Raw genomic sequence first — 20,500 nt, forward strand, 5'->3', positions numbered from 1 at the left:
CTTCTTTTAGCATCAACTAGAGCAAGATGAACAGTGATTTGTTTTGAAACTAACAATTCCTGTTAACATACAGAACTGTGATAGGTAGCCTGAGAAAGGCCACAAGCCTAAAAGTGTGCAGGGCAGTGGTTCCTGGGCCACTGAAAGACAAGCCTCAAGAGCAAGCCGCTCACTGCTCGAGTCTGAACTTACCAAGTCCAGTGCAGAGCCACCACCCAGGTACTCCATGATAATCCACAGCTTGGTGCTCTGGGAGCAGAGAAACCTGTCAGTGCCTGGGCAGGAAATGCAGCAGGAATATCCAAGCGGGGACTCCACAAGCCACCCCCTCTAACTCCTCCAAAAGTAGTCAGCTAGGGGCTTAGCCCATACAGCAACTATACCAGGCAAGTTCCTGCCAAGTAAGATAGGGTTCTAGCCGGGCAAGGTAGTGAATGCTTATATCCCAACACTTGGAAGGATCAGAAGTTCAAGGCCAAATTGGGGGACATGAGACTTGTGTTCAACTCCCAACACCCATATCAGGTAGCTCACAAAGGCCTGTAGCCCCCATACCAGAAGAACCCAATACCCTTTCTGGCCTCCGCAGACACACGCACAGACTAATTGTAGACATACCCCCACCCAGCACAGACAGGTAAAAATAATAACAAAAAAATTAGTATTAACAAATTAAAAGGAGGACCAAGCCAGGCATGGTGGAAGAGGCAGGTGGGTATCTGTGAGTTTAAGGCCAGCCTGGTCCATATAGTAAATGGACAAACAGAATTACACAGTGAGCTGGGCAGTGGTGGCACACACCTTTAATCCCAGCACTTGGGAGGCAGAGGCAGAGGCAGGTGGATTTCTGAGGCCAGCCTGGTCTACAGATTGAGTTCCAGGACAGCAAGGGCTACACAGAGAAACCCTGTCTAGAAAAACAAAAACAAACAAACAAACAAAAACAGAATTACACAGTGAGACCCTGTCTCAAAAAACAGTAACAAACCACCAAAAACAAAACAAAAAAGGAATGCAAGAAGCGGTGGCATACACCTTATTCCTATACTTGGGAGATAGAGGCAGGCATATCTCTTGTGAGTTCAAGGCCACCCTGGTCTACACAGACTCTGTCCAGGGGGAGGAATGGAGAAAAGGCCTCTCTGACCACCCAGCTACCATACCTCTGCTACAGGCACCTGGTGGACAGGCCAATTGCTCAAAGCAGTAGATGAGTCTTCTCTGTACTCTCTACACTCTGCTCAAGTGCCCTCCAGGCAGTCCCTAAAAGTACTGACTGCCTTCAGGGGCCCCTTAGACTGTGCCTAACAGTACTGACAGACATTTTAGAGCCTACTGAGGACTGGCACTTCTCAAGAGAATAGGCTGTTTTTGTGAAGCTGAGATATTTGGAAGGGTGGGCCTCTCTGCCCTTCCAGAGGGATTCCCATGTGCCCACAGCTGTCACCTTCTCTTCTCTCTCCTATCCTTGGACACATATTAATCCCTCTGGAAACAAAAGAGAAAGCCTGGCACAGAACCTTCAGAATGCTCCATCCCCAACCACTACAGATCCCTCCTTCTTGTAGGCACCTTCAGGTAGGAGCCGAAGTAGCGGGTGATATAAGGACTGTCACATTGGCTGAGCACAGTGATCTCCTGTTGGATGTCCTCAATTTCATCCTCGGCCTCTTCCAAGTCAATGATCTTGATGGCCACCACTTCCTTGGTGTGGTTGTCGATCCCCTTGTACACCTCCCCAAATGAGCCTTTGCCAATGCGGTCAAGCTTGGTGAAGAGTTCCTCTGGGTCCACACGAGAATGCTATAGAAGCCAATAGAGAAGAATGTTGGGACACTGCATGGACAACAGCCATTAGAGAAAATACTAGACAGATACTGCCCTGCTGACTGAGGGCATGACCCACTGTAAGGAACTGAAGGGAAATCACCTCAATTCTTTCCTGCCTTTATCCCTTGTTCAGAAAACCTAAACATAACTGCACTCTCCAACTGACACTATATTCAATGGATCTGATAGTGAATCCTGATTAGACTATAAACTTAGGAAATACTACATCTAAAGGTACCCTCATCAGTTGTCTAACAAGGAGCCAGGCCAAGCCCTAACAGAAATGACAGGAATATGTGTGTGTAAGAGAGTATTTTAAACCTCATTTTACTATAAATCTAAAACGGTTCTTAAAAAAAAAAAAACCTAATGTGAGCTGAGGACTGGAAAGATGGCTTAGTGGTTAAGAATACACACTGTGACAGGCGGTGGTGGTGCACACCTTTAATCCCAGCACTTGGGAGGCAGAGGCAGGCGGATTTCTGAGTTCGAGGCCAGCCTGGTCTACAGAGTGAGTTCCAGGACAGCCAGGGCTACACAGAGAAACCCTGTCTCGAAAAACCAAAAAAAAAAAAAAAAAAAAAAAAAAGAATACACACTGCTGTTACAGAGAACTGGAGTTCAATTCTCAAAACTGCCTAGAACTTTAGCTCCAGGGGATCTGAGGTCTTTGGCCTTGAAGGAACAGATACAAGTAAGTGTGTGTGTGTGTGTGTGTGTAAAGGCATGCACCACTATGCTCAGCTACACACAATTTTAGCTGAGTATGGTGGTGCATGCCTTTAGTCCTAGCACTTGGGAGGCAGAGGCAGGCGGATTTCTGAGTTCAAGGCCAGCCTGGTCTACAGAGTGAGTTCCAGGACAGCCAGGGCTACACAGAGAAATCCTGTCTGGACCCCACCCCCCCAAAAAAGGGGGTAGGATATAAATAAATAAATAAATAAATAAAAATGAAAAATTAAAGTTTAGCACAAGCTACCTTATGTTTTCCACACCCATGGAAATACTTCTCCACTCCCAAGTCAGTCCTCTAGCCAGCTACACCGTCATATCAGCACTGCATTCAACACTTTCTCAGATGCTTGATTCTAGATACTCAACACACAAAGCTGTCCTATGTGGTTCTCAGATTTAAACAAATAAGACCTAATCATTGCTGAAACAACTATGTTGAAGGTACCTGATTTAAAGACCAGTACACTACAAGTGAAGAACCAGGATGGCAAAGGTAAATCCTCTGTCCAAATTACACTACAGTTTTTAACTAGGAACTGAGGACACTCCCAGGCTGCACAGATAATGAAAGAAGATGGTGGCTCCCAGTGCCACCACTGAGTGACCATACCCTGACCTGTGATATCTGGTAGTCTCTGGAAAAGCACATGGCCCTCCAAACCACTGACCAAGCTGGCAAAAGACTTAGGGATGGGAAGGTTAAGTCTCAGCCAATTTTTCAACCCTGTTAGGTTCCATCTCTACTAGGAAACACTCCTACAAAAAGGATGTCCCCAAACAGTATTTTGGTGCCAATTAAAAGGAAAACAGGGCTGGTAAGATGGCCCATCGAGCAAAGGCACTTGCCACCAAGCCCAACAACCTGAGTTTGATTCCCTAGACCCACATGAGGAATAAGAGAACTGACTCCCAGAAAGTTGTCTTGTGACCAACACACACAGGCCACAGGGGCTGCGAGATGATAAGAGTTTTCAAAGAATAGGGCTAGGGAGATAACTCAGTGCTGGTGCTTGCCTAACATGTTCAAGGCCTGGAGTTTAATCCCCAGCATGGAAAAAAAAAAAAAAAACTAAAGGTAAGACATGAAAAGGCAAAACCACACTTATTTACAACTGTGTAAGTACTGACGTTCCAATCCTGTGTTGAGGAAGAGCTTGCACTGGGTGTTTACTTACAAAGCCTGTCCTCCAAGAATAAACATGGCTGCCTGCTTCCCTGAGGCCTAATTGCCATAGCTGTTTCTCTTGGAGCACAGCAATAGGTCTTAGAGACCTGACTAAACCCAATCTAAGACTTTCCAAAGACCTTTCAATCTGAAATTGCCAACTAGCTACATTCCTAAGGTTTTTAACCATGAAACAAGTAATAGGGTGACATAGAGAATCAAACTCCCCAGCTCTTTACCAGCCAAGAACTCTGCGGAACAAGATGAGGCAGTCCAGAGAGAAGTTTGGGGAAGAGCTCCAGGAACATTATAGTGTCTTAACACAGAAGTCACCTGACCCTTTCCGGCAAAGCTGCCTTTGCAAGGCCTGAGTATGTGCCACTAGCTCCCTGCAGTTCCCACTCTAAGCAGACCAGCTGTGGCATCCATATGTACCCTACTTTGGCCAGGGGGCTGGAGAGTGGTTAAGAGCATTTGCTACTCTTACACAGGACTGGGGTTTGTGTCCCAATACCCACACAGTCTCAAGCATTGCCCACATGTGGTGTAGATACATATATGTAAGTACTCATCCATACACATAAAGGTAAATAAACCTTATTAAAAGAAAAAAAGGGCTGGGCGTGGTGGCACACGCCTTTAATCCCAGCACTTGGGAGGCAGAGGCAGGCGGATTTCTGAGTTCGAGGCCAGCCTAGTCTACAGAGTGAGTTCCAGGACAGCCAGGACTACACAGAGAAACCCTGTCTCGAAAAAGCAAAAAACAAAAAACAAAAACAAAAAAACAAAAAAACAAAAAAAAAAAAGGAAGGAGGGAAGGAAAAGAAAAAGAAGACAGGACCACAAGATGGCTAAGTGGGTAAAAAGCACCTATCATCAAAGTCTAACAACCTGGGCTTGATCCCCTGACTCACATAGTAGAAAAGAACCAACTCCCCTAAGTGGTCCCCTGACACCTACACTGTGTACATATAGACCTACCCATCCATAAATAAATGTAATTGTTGCTTTTTGATTTTTTTTTTTTTTTTTTTTTTTAGTTTTTCGAGACAAGGTTTCTCTGTATAGCCCTGGCTGTCCTGGAACTCACTTTGTAGACCAGGCTGGCCTCGAACTCAGAGATCCACCTGCCTCTGCCTCCCGAGTGCTGGGATTAAAGGCGTGCGCCACCACGCCCGGCTGCTTTTTAATTTTTAAAGAAAAGAAAAAGGGGAATGGAGAGATGGCTCAGCAGTTAAGAGCACTAACTGCTCTTCCAGAGGTCCTGAGTTCAAATCCCAGCAAACACCACATGGTGGCTCAGAACCATCCGTCACGAGATCTGACGCCTTCTTCTGGAGTGTCTGAAGACAGCTACAATGTACTTACATATAATAAATATATTTTTAAAAAAAAGAAGGAAAAGAAAAAGGTAGCACAATCCAATCCAAAGTGACTCTTCTAACAGCCACATTCCAACTGGCAGCCATATCCTAAGACCAGCTCTCAGTGAACAGCAGATGTTTGGAGCAGCCTGAACTCCTGAAGGGCCACACTGAGATTTGGCCAGACAGAGAAAGCTAAGGGCTGCCTGAGTTCCTTAAGCTCCACTGGCCAGGGAGTAGGGTTTGATCCCAGCCTCACCTGCTTAAATAAAAAGCCAAGAAAAATTCTCAAGTGTGGCGGATAAGACAGACACTTTAGCTATTTCAAGATCAGCACTGGATCCAAGCCAGATCAGAAAGAACCACTCCAGGCCATGTGCTCTAACCACACTCATCAGTGTGGAGACCACCGATAAAGGTAGACGTGATCAGTGTGAAAAGACCTCAGCCTCTGTCACTTCATGTCTGGGCAGTGACCACTTGATCCCCTGCTCAAAGCCAGCCCTGAAAGCCAGGTGCAGAGCAAGGGCCACATAGCAGACCTTTTCCTGCCTGTTTTGTTGTTGTTGTTATTGTTCTGTTTTGTTTTTCTGCCTGTTTCTGCTCCAGCAGGCCCCAAAACACTTTTTCAAACCCTTCTTTCTCTAACCACTTGGCCTCTACTGTCTCCTCAGATGCTACAGCTCCACCATGTGTAGTTTTGAGACACCTTGAAAACCATCTCAAAGATCTCCAGAAGGTCTAGTTGAGGACTCAAGGCAATACAGTCTTATCACTGGTTCAGTCCAGTGCTTGTAGCCTAAGAAAGCCTGTTAGAGAGAAGTCAAGCCATCGGCTAACTACATGACCCAGGACCACTATCCTTCCAGTTCTCAGTAGCCCTTTTCCTACTACTCAGGCTCAGACACCACATCCTCCCACACTGCTCAGCCATACTGAGAATTCTTAATTGCTCTCTTCTGGGGGAACCTAGAATCAGAACTTGTCCACTACAGTAGCCGAAGAAGGATACTTCAGGCCAGGTATTCACTCACACTGCCTCAGAGGAAAAGAAAATAACAGATCCCAAAGCCAGAGTTCTAGACTTTGTGCAAGGAAGGTGGGAACCCTAGTCTTCAAAGTCTACGTTTTTTGGGTACCTATAGCTGTGAACCAGTCAGCCTAAGAAACAGTATGATAGGAGCCTTTCTGGCATGGTCTCTGTATTTACACCTTTGAAGCAGCCCTAGTCCCAAACCCAGCCAATCACAGACAGCTAGCATGCTGATCTGGGTGGCTCAGATTTCTCTTCTGGACAGAATGTGTTATGAACCATCACTCAAGCCATCTAACTTACTCTGAACAACTGAGACCCATTCGCTCTCCATTCCATCCTAGGGATATTATACTTACAGCCTCTGGCCTTTCTGCCAACATGCCTGCTGTGTATCACCTCTCCAAAACAAGAGGAACAACTCAGCACACATCCTCCCTCATCTACCACACACAGTCACACAGTGCTTGCCCAGAACCATCTGGTCCTTCCAGAGATGGGCAGGAACAGGCCGGGTAAAAGGTAATCTAAGGCAGAAGCACAGGCTACAGGGGGAAAGTACAAGCCTTATCACACAAAAGGAGCAATTTCATAGGACTCTATGGCAGCCATCTTGGGAGAAAGCAGCCCTACAAAGGTTTTGTGTCACTTTCAGAAGCCAAGTATGTCTAGGCTGGACACAGGCCCCTAAAAAGACAAAAAGGGTGTTTTCTCTTTGAGAAAGGTCCCCTAGCCATCATTACTGTACTCCTTCGCAATTCATAGCTCCAATTTGTCATCCTGGGACCTTCATAAGCTAAGCTTAAGTCTCTTAAAAATAAACTAGAGGCAGATTTTTTTTCTCTCTCTCTTAGTATGTTATATAATTAGAGGCGAAATGTCAAAATGTATTAAAAATGTGTTAGCTTAATTCAGCATCAGTTAGCAAGCTCGGGATCCCATCTGTGACAGCTGGGCCAAAAGCCCTCCCCAACAGCTGTGAGTAGTCTTCCAGGCTGGTTTGGTTTCCTCCAAGGAGCCCTGCCTCCAATTCCTGCCCACAAGCAGCGGACGGACATGCTTCCTGTCTACACAACCAGTTCTCAAGGATGCAGGGAGAAGGGGGGTCAGGGTGGGGTGGGGTGAGCGGCTGCACTGTCCTCAGGAACTGATTCCTTCACTGTGCAACTGTCAAGCCTAAGCCTATCTAAACCAAGCCCTTAAAACGCAAATCCCACAGCTAAAGCCAGAGGAAAATCAGCCGCCAAGGCAGCTCATTCCACTTCACTAGCTGTCTGTCATATTGCTCTGAAATAACAACACCACAAATAAAATAAAGGCGAGAAAGGGGGTCCAGAGAGCAAACCACCGAACCCTCTGACCCTACGCAGCCCTCATCTCCTGTGCGGTCCCGTGTCGGGGTTCCATCCCGTTAGCCAAGGAAGGTGGAGTCCATCTTCTGGGAAGGTGCTCCGAGCCTGGGTCAAGCAGGTTGTGCCCAGGGCAGGTTCCTGCACCTGCCCCCAGCAGCTCCCGAGCAGAAGCGCTCGCCCCGCAGACGTTCCCTGGGGCTCACGTCTTCCGCAGGCGCTGGCTCGGCACAGGCCAGAGTTCCAACGGCCCCAAGACGCGCCCCGAGGCAGACGGCCTCCGCCCCTCTCCCGCCTCAAGTGGACAAATCCGCTCCACAGCGAACCACGGACTCGGGGCACGCCGACGCCCACACTCACCTGGTGCGCGAAGCCCCGGAGGTGAGCCATGTCCCCGCTGACGTGACCAGTCCGTCGCAGCCGCTCCGCCCGCTCGCCTCAAGCACCTGCGAGAAACCGCAGGCCGCTCGGTCAACAGTGGCCAGGGGGACCCGTTCCGTGGCGTCCCTCCACCCGCGACCTCCGGTCCCGCGCCCAGGGCCCCCGACCCGCCCTCAGGGCGTGCCCGGCCTCCCCAACATTCAGGCGAGGCCCGCTGGCAGCGCCCACCTCCGGGCGGCTCCATCTCGGACTCCGGGCCCGCTTCGCAGTCCCCACGGCGGCTCACACCGCAATTCGGTCTCCCGGAACGCCCAGGCCTCCCAGCCCGTGAGGTGGAGGCAGCGGCTCTGAGCAGGGCGTCGTGGCGAGCGCGAAGCTCTGTGGGACTAGGAGTCCCGCAGCCCGCCCCGTACCCCGGGCACGCAAAATTGAGACTACAAGTCCCAGCAGGCTGCGCGGTAGGATGAGGTGTTACGCAAGTGCTCCGGGGCCCTGATGGCGACAGACTACAAGTCCCAGGAGAACTTGCGGTGGGCGGTCAGTGGAGAGGCACAAATGCGCCACAGATTGGATCCGAACCTTGAGATATGCCCGAGCTGGGCTGCCCCTCCTGTCAGGCCGCGCGGTGACGGGTGCAGCGCGTGCGCAGTTGCCTTGACGTTTTCTAGGCTTTTTTTTCTCTTTTTTTTTCAGCCCTCCTCTCATTTTCCCAGTTCTGTTTGCCAAGCTTCTGAGACCCATACTGTGTGCCTGGAGTGCGAACCCACATTACCCTCATATCCTGGTGCTCCAGCTTTAACCGCAGTGTGACCTTCTTGTCTGCGCTTAGCAACACACACACACAAGGAGTACGCCCACGCGCGCCCTTAGAAAAGTCGCCCATTGTTGGACAAGTGCTTCTCTCCTGCCTCAGTTTCCCTATCTGAAAAGGTTTAATCGTAGGTCCCCAGGACATGACCTGGCGCTGGGAAGAGTTGTGTGGTCCAGCGGGGATTTCCAAAGGTTGGAAGATGCCTTTCATCCTGTGAATTCAGTATGAGTGACTAGTCAGCAATGTCCACTTCTATGCAGTCTCCTAGTGTTCCACGGGAGGGAGATTTGGCTCCATACTGTGTCCATTCCTATGACGGCTCAGTGCAAACCACCATAATGTCCCTACTCCCCAACTCATAAAGGCTTGTTGTTTCTGTTCTCTGGTGGATTTTCTTCCTGGGCACCATCCTGGAACCTTAAACCTTGCATGCAAGACCTTGCATCAGATTCTTTAACCGCCAAATTTTACTACATGTTGATTAGGTTTTCTTTGCTGTGTTTTTCCCCAGAAGAAAATAGACTTCCAGCAAACAGCCCTGCCCTGGATCCTGAAGCACCTTGGTTTCCTCCCCTCCCCCGCCCCAAGGCATCAACAATAGGGGCAAATATTTTTATTGCCCCTGAAAAAGATCATCTGTAGGATGGCCTTCAGCCTACCTATCCCTCCTATAGAAAAGTCTGAAATTAGGCAAGGCCAACTCTATTAAGACTTATTTATGTACATATATGTGTATGTTAAATGTGAACAGGAACCTACTGAGATCTGAAAAGGCCTGGATCTGGAGTTGCAGAGGGTCATATGCTGAATGGCATGGGTGCTAGAACTAAATTCTGGTCCTCTGGAAGAGCAACAAGAATTCTTAATGATTGAGGAATCTCTGTAGGCCTTTATTTTTGATTTTTAAGACAGGACCTCATTCTGTAGCCTAGGCTGGCTTAAAACTCTCTATGTGGCCCTTTTTGGCCTCAAATTCACAGCAGTTCTGCCTCTGCCTCTGCCTCTGCCTCTGCCTCTGCCTCTGCCTCTGCCTCTGCCTCTGCCTCTGCCTCTGCCTCTGCCTCTGCCTCTGCCTCTGCCTCTGCCTCTGCCTCTGCCTCTGCCTCTGCCTCTGCCTCTGCCTCCCAAATGCTGGGGTTATCCATATGAACCATCAGACTTCATGTGAAAAGCCCTACTCATGAGATTAAACTTCGTATTGGTTTATTGCTTTGTTCTTGGGTCAAATAGATATTGAAGAGTTGTTGGCTGTTTAGGAAGACTTCCATGTAGTTTATCTATAAAACACTTCCCAAGGGTCTGGAGAGATTTTCTTTTCAGCTGTTAAGAGCACTGGAGACTTTTGCATAGGAACCAGGCTTGGTTCCCAGCACCCACATGGTGGCTCTCAACTATTGGTCACTCCAATTTCAGGGGATCCGAGTCCTCTTCTGGCCTCTGTGGGCATCAGGTACACAAGTGGTACACAAACATCTGTGGATGTGAATGACTATACATATAAAATAATAAATTCATTGTGTCTTAGTGAGGGTTCATATTGCTGTGATGATATGACCAAAGCCACATGGAGAGGAAAGGGTTTATTTGGCTTATAATCTACAACACTGCTCCTCACCAAAGGAAGTCAGGACAGGAACTCAAACAAGGCAGGAACCTGGAGGCAGGATCTGATGCTAAGACAATGGAGAGGTACTGCTTACTGGCTTGTTTTTCATGGCTTGTGCAGCCTGCTTTCTCATAGAAACTGGGGCCACCAGTCCAGGGATGGCACCATCCACAATGGTCATTGTCATTGTCATGATTATTGGAATATCTCCTGTCTCAGTGATGTATAAAGATTGTTTCCCATCACCTGGAATTGGTTTCTGTGGTGATTTGTATATGCTTGGCCCAGGGAGTGGTACTATTAGAAGGTGTGGCCCTGTTAGAGTAGGTGTGTCACTGTGGGAGTGGGCCTAGGACCCTCACCCTAGCTACCTAGAAGCCAGTATTCAGCTAGCAGACTTCAGATGAAGATGTAGAACTCTCAGTTTCTCCTGCACCACGCCTGCCTGGATGCTGCCATGTTCCTGCCTTGATGATAATGGACTGAACCTCTGAACCTGTAAGGCAACCCCAATTAAATGTTGTTCTTATAAGAGTTGCCTTGGTCATGGTGTCTGTTCACAGCAGTAAAACCCTAAAACGGTTTCTAAAGAGCTGATTCAGCCAATAACTGCTCAGAGGAGAAAGAGAAGGGGGAACTTCCGATCCCAGTCACGGGGTCTGAAAGAGACCAGAGAGAGAAGGAAAGAGAGGGGAGAAAAGATATTAAGTTTGAATGTGGTAAAATAAAGTCTCCAGAGAAAGGAGAGAGTTAGAAATTAGAAAATAAAATATTTTCCATAATAAAAAAATAGAAAAAAATTTAGAAGAGGACATTTGGACCCCATGTAATTTTGCTAGGAGTATCAGCATACTGATAACTATGTCTAAAAATGATTATAATTTTTTTATATCCTCTTTAAGAAAAATTAAAAGAAGGAAGACTTAGCTAAAGAAAGAACTCAAAGAGGGGATGCTGGATGATGGGAGACAGACCAGAGCTCAGAGGAGAAAGTCCCTGTCAATCAACTGAAGAAAGTTCATAGGAGCTCAGAGAGGCTGGAACAGCGAGCACGGAACACATACGGGTCTGCAGCAGGGCCTGTGTGTGTATTATAGCTTTCAGCTTGGTATTTTTATGAGACTCCTAAGTGTATGAAAAAGTGGGTTTCTGGTTCTTGTGCCTTTACTTTTTTTTGTTTGTTTGTTTTTTGTTTTTTGTCTTTTATTTTTCGAGACAGGGTTTCTCTGTATAGCCCTGGCTGTCCTGGAATTCACTCTAGACCAGGCTGGCCTTGAACTCAGAAATCCACCTGCCTCTGCCTCCGGAGTGCTGGGATTAAAGGCGTGCACCACCACTTCCCGGTCTTTTGTGCCTTTTCTTGGAGTTCCTTTCCTTCCCTTGATTTGCCTTGTCCAACTCCAATGTGATGGTTTTTGTTTTATCTTATTATATTTTATTTTGTTTGAAAATCTATTTTCTTTTTTTTTTTTTAGAATTTTTTATTTGCTTATTTTATGTATATGAGTACACTGTAGCTGTCTTCAGACACACACCAGAAGAGGGCATCGGATCCCATTACAGATGGTTGTGAGCCACCATTTGGTTGCTGGGAATTGAACTCAGGGCCTCTGGAAGAGCAGTCGGTGCTCTAAACCACTGAGCCATCTCTCCAGCCCTCAAAATCTATTTTCGATAAAAAGAAAAAAATAAAAACAAAAAAGCACTCATTGCAAAAGACCCATGTTCCGTTCGTTCCCAGGACTCTCATGGAGGCTTACCACCTCCTCAGACATAGGCACATATGTAGTGCACAGACATTCATGCAGGCAAAACACTCATACAATAAAATAATAAAAATAAATCTAAAACTAATTTTTAAAATTCAGTCCCTAATCTCTTTTAAAATCCAATGTCTCTTTTAAAATCAACAGTCTCTGGGCTGGTGAGATGGCTCAGTGGGTAAGAGCACCCGACTGCTCTTCCGAAGGTCCAAAGTTCAAATCCCAGCATCCACATGGTGGCTCACAAACCATCTGTAATGAGATCTGATGACCTCTTCTGGTGCATCTGAAGACAGCTACAGTGTACTTACATATAATAAATAAATAAATCTTAAAAAAAATAAAATCAACAGTCTCTCAACTGTGGGCTTCTATAAAATAAGAAATGAGTTAGATCCTTATTTCAAGAGGGAAGAGTCACAATCAGATCAAACCAACCTCCAACAACAAAGAGTTCACACAATGCCCAATATCTAGAATTCACTCAAATTCTTAGCACTTCCAAGGGGCCTGAGCCACTTCTCTGGCTTCACCCTCTACAGCACACAGAGCTTGTCTCCTAGGCTTCAGCTACATAGCATTGGTGTTCTTGGTTAGTATCATCCTATATGATACTAACATCTCTAAAATGCTGGGGTCTTCTGCTGCAACTGGGCTGCATTTTCACCAATAGTGTTGCCTTGGCTTTCACAGAGTCAAGTCTCAATTCCTCTCTGTGGCCCCTTTGTGCCTTCAAAACTAGTACCATGCGGGAGAATCTTACTGTGATGGTTTGTATATTCTTGGACCAGGGAGTGGCACCATTTGGAGGTGTGGCCTTGTTGGAGTAGGTATGTCACTGTGGGTGTGGCATAAGATCCTCATCCTAATTGCCTGGAAGTCAGTCTTCCACTAGCAGCCTTTGGATGAATACAGAACTCTCAGCTCCTCCTGTGCCATGCCTGCCTGGGTGCTGCCATGCTCCCACCTTGATGATAATGGGCTGAACCTCTGAACCTGTAAGCCAGCCCCAAGTAAATATTGTTTTTTATAAGACTTGCCTTGGTCATGGTGTCTGTTCACAGCAGTAAAACCATAACTAGACACTTACATATGACCACCTTGGTTGCCAGCACTAGATACAACCTTGGCCACCTCTGAACATGGGCTGCATGTGCTGACTCTGAGAAAACACTTCCCAAAAGTTTTTGCCTCGATGATGCCAGTCCCTTCTTAATCACCATTAACTTCTCAGCAGCTCCAGCTAACCAGCATCAATTGTCCCAGCAAAGCAAGCAAAGGTTTTACTTTCAGTAGTTCTGGTCTCTTGTTAGTCACAGCTGGTTCTTCAGCTATTGCTGCCCAGAACCACAGATTCTCAACTCAAAATAGCAAACAGCCCCTATAGAATCATGAAGGGACTCTCAGATATCCCTCTGAAACTTCACAAACCAGGCCTCCATCATCTGTACAGATCTCAGTATTCTTCACTTTCAAGCTTCCACAGAACAACTCACCAAGATTTGAATACTCAATGGCTCATCTCACCTAAAGTTCCAGAGTCTTTCCACAATCCTTCCTAAGCAACATGGTCAGGTCTGTCACAGCAATACCCCACTATCCTGGTAACAATTTCTATCCTAGTTTGTTGAGGATTTGTCTTTTATTGTTTATTGTAATGTTAAGTGTTGGCCTCCAAGATATGGACTCTGTACATAGCCTGAGAGATCCTGGCCTCAATTAATCCCCAATAGCTGGGGAGAAGAGACATAGGTAAGGATTAGCTTTCCCAGGCTAGAGACCGTGAGGAAGGAGCAGAAGCAGAGGGAGCCATGATGGGCTAGGGACCAAGAGAACATGGCCCAGAGGATTGCCTGGTTGGAGCTAAGAGCAGTCTAGATGAAACATAATAAATAATAACTTGGGTTATGGATTAGAAAGTAGATTCTAACAACATGGAAGACAGACGGCTACCGAGCTATTCTGCTGCTTAAGACATACTAAAATATAAAGGCTATGTATGTCTTTCATCTGGGAACATAAATGATCAAAGGTGAAAGGAATTTCTCCCCTCCCCTTGCTTTGGACTTTGTTGAAATATATTCTACGGCACTAATTAGGGTTGTTATTACTGTAATGAAACACTATAAACAAAACAACTGAGGGAGGAAAGGTTTTATTTAACTCATACTTCCATACCACTGTTGATTATCAAAGGAAGTCAGGACAGGAATTCAAACAGCAGAACCTAGAAGCAGGAACTGCTTACTGGCTTGTTCCTCATGGCCTGCTTTTTTATAGAATTAAAGACCACCAATCCAGGGGTGGCCCCACAAACAACAGGTTGGGGTTTCCTCCATCCATCCACCACTAGTTAAGAAAATGCCCTGCAGAATTGTCTACAGCCCAATCTTATGAAGGCAGTTTTTTAACTGAGGTTCCTTCCTCTCAGATGACTTTAAGTTGTGTCACGCTGACATAAAACTAGCCAAAACAAACGGCAAAGCTTAAAGCATACCCCCAAATGCTCACTTGTTGAAACTTTGGTATTGGAGAATGTTTTTGTGCACTGTGGATCTTAATGCTGATTTTTGTACCAGAAGTCTGGATGCACTCCAGATTTTAATATTGTCATTTTTATTGGAGCATCTCCTATCTCGATGTTGTGTAAGAATTGCTTAATATCACCTCTAATTGATTGATAAAGAGCTGATCAACCAATAGCTGGGCAGGAAAGGAAGAGGCAGAACTTCTGATCCTAGTGATGGGGTTGAAGGTGGAGAAAGAATGGCCACAGTGGAAGGCGGGGCATGAGAGTAAGATTCTACTAAGATGGAATTGCCTTGGAAGTAGGCCATGCCAATGTAGTCAAGTTAGAATAGTTCAGTATTGGGCTGGAGAGATGACTCAGACGTTGAAAGCACTGGCTGTGCTTCCAGAGGTCTTGAATTCAATTCCCAGCAACCACATGATGGCTCACAACCATCTATAATGGGATCTGGTGCCTTCTTCTGGCTTTCAGGCATATATGCAGGCAGAACACTACATAATAAATAAATCTTTAAAAAAAAAAAGGATAGTTCAGTATCTACCAGTTATAGGACAAGAAGCTCATAATAAATATAGCAGGCCTCTGTGTCATTATTTCAGAGCAAGGTCAGGAGCAGAAAAGCCCCATATGTATGTAAGTTGGCTCCCTGCTGGAACTTTGGTAGTGCTGATGGCACTATTGAGAAGTGACCATATCCTGGTCAGTAAAAGGCTAGATCCTGCGGTTAGGCAGTGGAGGGAGAAAATAGGGATTGGGGGTTCAAGAAGGGGAGTTGCAGGTAGAGAAAAGGAGAAGAGGAAGCCACCATGGACAAGAAGCTACTGGGAGATACTAACTGACTGTGGTCTATAGTCAGTTTGGCTATGCAAGAGCTAAGCAATTACAAGGTGATAAAGATTTAAATAGCCCAAGAAAATTATCAGCCAAGGCTGAAAAGGAGTTGGCTCTGTTAGATAGAAAACTGCAGGATATACATCTAGTTCATATTGATCTAAAGATGGCCTGCGTCTTAGTTACCTTGCCTTCTCCTCATTCCCCTACAGGAAGTCCAATATAGAGGGAAGATTCTGAATTGATACTAAAGGGAAAAATGAGACTTCATTAATTATCTAGAATGGAACAAGGTAGGATTGTGGTACCTTTTACTAATGCTGGGATTGCCTCATTATGGGCACAAGATGAACACTGGTAAAGAGCGTGCAGTAATTTGGGGAGAGGTGGATTAACAACAAATACCCTAAAAGCAGGTGATTTCAGTTTATAAAAATAACTAATTGAGCCGGGCATGGTGGCGCACGCCTTTAATCCCACCACTCGGGAGGCAGAGGCAGGTGGATTTCTGAGTTCAAGGCCAGCCTGGTCTACAAAGTGAGTGCCAGGACAACTAGGGCTACACAGAGAAACCCTGTCTCGAAACCCCCCCCCCCCAAAAAAAAAACACCACAAAAAAACAAAAAAAAACTAATTGGATTCTTCTTCATATAATAAAAAGAACTCTAATTTCTGGAGCCCCTACATTTTACACTGATGCAAATAAATCAGGAAAGGCAGGGTATAAATCAGAAGATATATATAAAGTTGAGAGTCCTTATAAATCAGCTAAAAAAAATCAGAATTATATACAGTCCTTATGGTGTTATTAGATTTTCAAGAGTCTCTTAATATATTAAGTGACCCTCAATATGTAGAAAGTCATTTTACATATAGAGACTGCTAAACTTACTCATATATGTAGCAGAAGATGGCCTAGTCGGTCATCAATGGGAGGAGAGGCCCTTAGTCCTGTGAAGGTTCTCTGCCCCAGTGTAGGTGAATGTCAGGAGGAGGCAGGAGTGGGTGGGTTGGTGAGCAGGGGTAGGGAGGAGGGGATGGGGGAGTGGCTTTTGGAGGGGAAACCAGGAAAGGGGATAACCTTGAACTGTAAATAAAGAAAATATCAAAAAAAGAAAGAAAGAAAGAAAGAAAGAAAGAAAGAAAGAAAGAAAGAAAGAAAGAAAGAAAGAACGAACTAGCTGGGCAATGGTGGCGCATGCCTTTAATCCCAGCACTTGGGAAGCAGAGGCAGGTGGATTTCTGAGTTCAAGGCCAGCTTGGTCTGCAGAGTGAGTTCCAGGACAGCCAGGACTGCACAGAGACACCCTGTCTCGAAAAACCAATTTAAAAAAAATCATTAAAAGTAGTCATTGAAAAAATTTTTTAAAAAAAGAAAAAGAAAGAAAGAAAATACTCTTTCAACAAACCCAAAAGAAGATAGCCACACAAACATAATTCCACCTCTAACAACAAAAATAACAGGAAGTAACAATCACTTTTCCTTAATATCTATCTCTTAACATCAATGGACTCAATTCTCCCAACAAGACATAGACTAACAGGCTGGATACGTGAACAGGACCCAGCATTTTGCTGCATACAGGAAACACACCTCAGTGACAAAGGCAGACACTACCTCAGAGTAAAAAGTTGAAAAACAATTTTCCAAGAAAATAGTCCCAGGAAACAAGCTGGAGTAGCCATTCTAATATCGAATAAAACCAACTTTCAACCAAAAGATATCAAAAAAGATAAGGAAGGACAATTCATACTGGTCAAAGGAAAAATCTACCAAGATGAACTCTCAATTCTGAACATCTATGCTCCAAATGCAAGGGCACCTACATTCATAAAAGAAACTTTATGAAAGCTCAAAGCACACATCCCGTCCCACACAATAATAGTGGGAGACTTCAACACCCCACTCTCAGCAATGGACAGATCATGGAAACAGAAACTAAACAGAGACACAGTGAAACGAACAGAAGTTATGAACCAAATGGATCTAACAGATATTTATAGAACATTTCATCCTAAAGCAAAAGAATATACCTTTTTCTCAGCACCTCATGGTACCTTATCCAAAATTGACCATATAATCAGTCACAAATCAGACCTCAACAGATATAGGAAAATTGAAATAATCACATCTACCCTATCAGATCAACATGGACTAAGATTGGTCTTAAATACCAACAAAAACAACAGAAAGTACACAGTCACATGGAAGCTGAACAACACTCTACTCAATGATAACTTGGTCAAGGAAGAAATTAAAGGCTTTTTTAATCTAATGAAAATGAAGACATATCATACCAAAACGTATGGGACACAATGAAAGCAGTGATTAAAGGAAAACTCAGAGCTCTAGGTGTCTCCAAAAAGAAACTGGAGAGAGCTTTCACTAGCAGATTGATAGCATGCCTGAAAGCTCTAGAACAAAAAGAAGCAAATACACCCAAGACAAGTATAATGCAGGAAATAATCAAGCTCAGGGCTGAAACCAACCAAATAGAAACCAAAAGAACTATACAAAGAGAGCCAGGCGTGGTGGTGCATGCCTTTAATCCCAGCACTTGGGAGGCAGAGGCAGGCAGATTTCTGAGTTTGAGGCCAGCCTGGTCTACAAAGTGAGTTCCAGGACAGCCAGGGCTACACAGAAAAACCCTGTCTCGAAAAACAAAAAAACAAAAAACAAAAAAACAAAAAAACAAAAAAGAACTATACAAAGAATCAACCAAAACAGGAGCTGATTTTTTTGAGAAAATCAATAAGATAGGTAAACCCTTAGCCAGACTAAACAGAGGGCACAGAGACAGTATCCAAATTAATAAAATCAGAAATGAAAAGGGAGACATAACTACAAAATATGTATTAAAATAATTATTCTGTTTGTTGAATATAAAGTTGAAAATATTAAAATCATGTTCTACAAAAAAAAAAAAAAAGTGTGTATGTTTTCAGAGCAAAAGGCCCAGACACCAATCAAGATAAGACAAGAAGCCCAGGTGATTACAGACTGCCTCAATTGCAGTTTCCTCAAAAAAAAAAAAAAAAAAAATTGGGGGCGGTGGTGGCGCATGCCTTTAATCCCAGCACTTGGGAGGCAGAGGCAGGCAGATTTCTGAGTTTGAGGTCAGCTTGGTCTACAAAGTGAGTTCCAGGACAGCCAGGGCTACACAGAGAAACCCTGTCTCGAAAAACAAAAAAACAAAAACCAAAAAAACAAAAAACAGGGAGGTAGGGGCAGGGGCAGGGGCAGGCGGATTTCTGAGTTCAAGGCCAACCTGGTCTACAGAGTGAGTTCCAGGACAGCCAGGACTACACAGAGAAACCCTGTCTCAAAAAAACAAAAACAAAAACAAAAAACCAAAAAAAAAAAAAAAAATCAGCACCCAGGACAATTTTAATGACTAGCTAAGATCATCCAGACTCACAAACTGTTCCACCCAGAACTTCAGTTAAGCCCTGCACTTTCTCATCAAACAGAGACTGGATAAACGATGCATCTAGCTCTTCCAGAACTTGACCAATATTCCATTCTTAGGGCCCCCACAAGATGCCTTTGTCCCCAAACAGCAGGAAGCAATTTTAAAGAGAATGACACCCCATTCCTATAGAGATTATGTGGGTGGTCTTTGGTTGTTTGGTGGGTGGTGGATTTTTGTCATTGTATAGGGGGTATGATCACAAGTTGTTAATGGTATTAATCAGGGAGGAAACTAAATTAGATTAGAAAGGAAATTAGATTCAGAGATCTCTTTTTCCCCCTCTGGTTTTTTTTTTTTTTTTTCTTCTGTTTTATCTAGTGTTAGGGGAGAAGGGATGAAAAGAAAAGGGGGAGGGGGGTATCTAGGCATGATAAGATAAAAGGATAGTTTATTATATCTACTTTTAAACTAAAGAGCTCCACAAGTCAAATATTTTACATTGGTATAGATTATTGTATATTGATACAAATTTAAGATTATATTTTATTACAACACATATTATATATATATATATTTCAGCTCTTGTTAACGGTATTGTACCTAGAAACTCATTTAAAAATTTAATGTAAAGTTCTAGTTCTTGAAAGCTCCATTTATAAACTATTCAGGATAATTAAGAAATGCAAGTCAGTAGTCAGTTGGTCAGTCTTGTGCTCACAACAGATATTAGTTTAGTTAATTACAAAAATAAGCTTTATTTAGCTTCCTACAGATATTTCTAAGGTGGATGGATAGTGGATAGCTTGAAGCAAGCACCATTTGCCCACTCAAATATATGTAGATATATAGATGGTCTTCAGAGAGCTACAGAATATGGCATTTAAGATGTTTTCATAACAAAAGGCTTTTCATGACATTGGCAGGACCCCAGCACTACTTCAAAGAAGATGGTGGACATCGAGGAACCTCCATATGGAATTTGCTTCAAATGTAGCAAAGCTAGCCACTCTGCAAAAAATGTCCCCTTGTCTTACTGCTGACAGCATGATATCTGTGGTGGTTTAATATGCTTGGCCAAGAGAGTGACACTATTAGGAGGTGTGGCCTTGTTGGAGGAAGTATGTCACTGTGGGGTGGGCTTCAAGACCCTCATCCTTGCTGTCTGAAAGCCAGTGTTCTCCTCAAGGTCTTCAGATCAAGATATAGAACTCTCAGCTCCTCCAGTGCCATGCTGCCTGGACACCACCATGCTTCCCACTATGATGATAATGGACTGAACCTCTGATCCTGTAAGCCAGACCCTAGTCGCCTTGGTCACTGTGGCTCTTTACAGCAATGGGAAAACTAACTAAAACAATGTCCAAACCATGGACAAGCAGAACATGGAGAAAGTTCCATCTTTGCCAAGACAAGGTAGGTCAATCCTTTAATTTCCTGCTTTACAAATGTGACCATGGCAATTCTTATTAAGGAAAGCATCTAATTGGGGCTGGCTTACAGTTTAGAAGTTTAGTTCATTATTATCATGATGGGAAGCATGGCTGCTGCATTGCATACAGGCAGATGTGGTGCTGGAAAGTAAGCTAAGAGTTCTACATCTGGATCCACAGACAGCAGGAAGAGAGAGTGAGACACTGGGCTTGGTTTAAGCGTCTAAATCCTCAAAGCCCACATCAGTTACACACTTTC

At 44.7% G+C, this 20,500-nt stretch overlaps 1 protein-coding gene across 4 annotated transcripts in view; it reads right to left on the bottom strand.

The window, feature by feature from the left end:
- The window catches only part of Stk25 (serine/threonine kinase 25 (yeast)), a 33,466-nt gene that overhangs the window by 6,711 nt on the left and 6,255 nt on the right, over positions 1 to 20,500 (bottom strand). For 2 of the 4 annotated variants that reach the window (XR_387188.1, XR_001785363.1), the window contains exons 1-4: positions 8,086 to 8,365; positions 7,837 to 7,922; positions 1,573 to 1,803; positions 193 to 249 (exon numbers count right to left, since the gene is read on the bottom strand). Coding sequence is in view for 2 of the 4 variants with exons in the window: in NM_021537.3 (NP_067512.3) it covers positions 193 to 249; positions 1,573 to 1,803; positions 7,837 to 7,866 (318 nt within the window). In the remaining 2 variants the exon portion in view is untranslated. Of the gene's footprint in view, positions 1 to 192; positions 250 to 1,572; positions 1,804 to 7,836; positions 7,923 to 8,085; positions 8,366 to 20,500 lie in introns of those variants that run through there. The other 2 variants (NM_021537.3, XM_006529768.2) reach the window with 2 other exon arrangements.

Source organism: Mus musculus, chromosome 1, assembly GCF_000001635.26.
Source record: "Mus musculus strain C57BL/6J chromosome 1, GRCm38.p6 C57BL/6J".
NCBI lineage: Eukaryota > Metazoa > Chordata > Mammalia > Rodentia > Muridae > Mus > Mus musculus.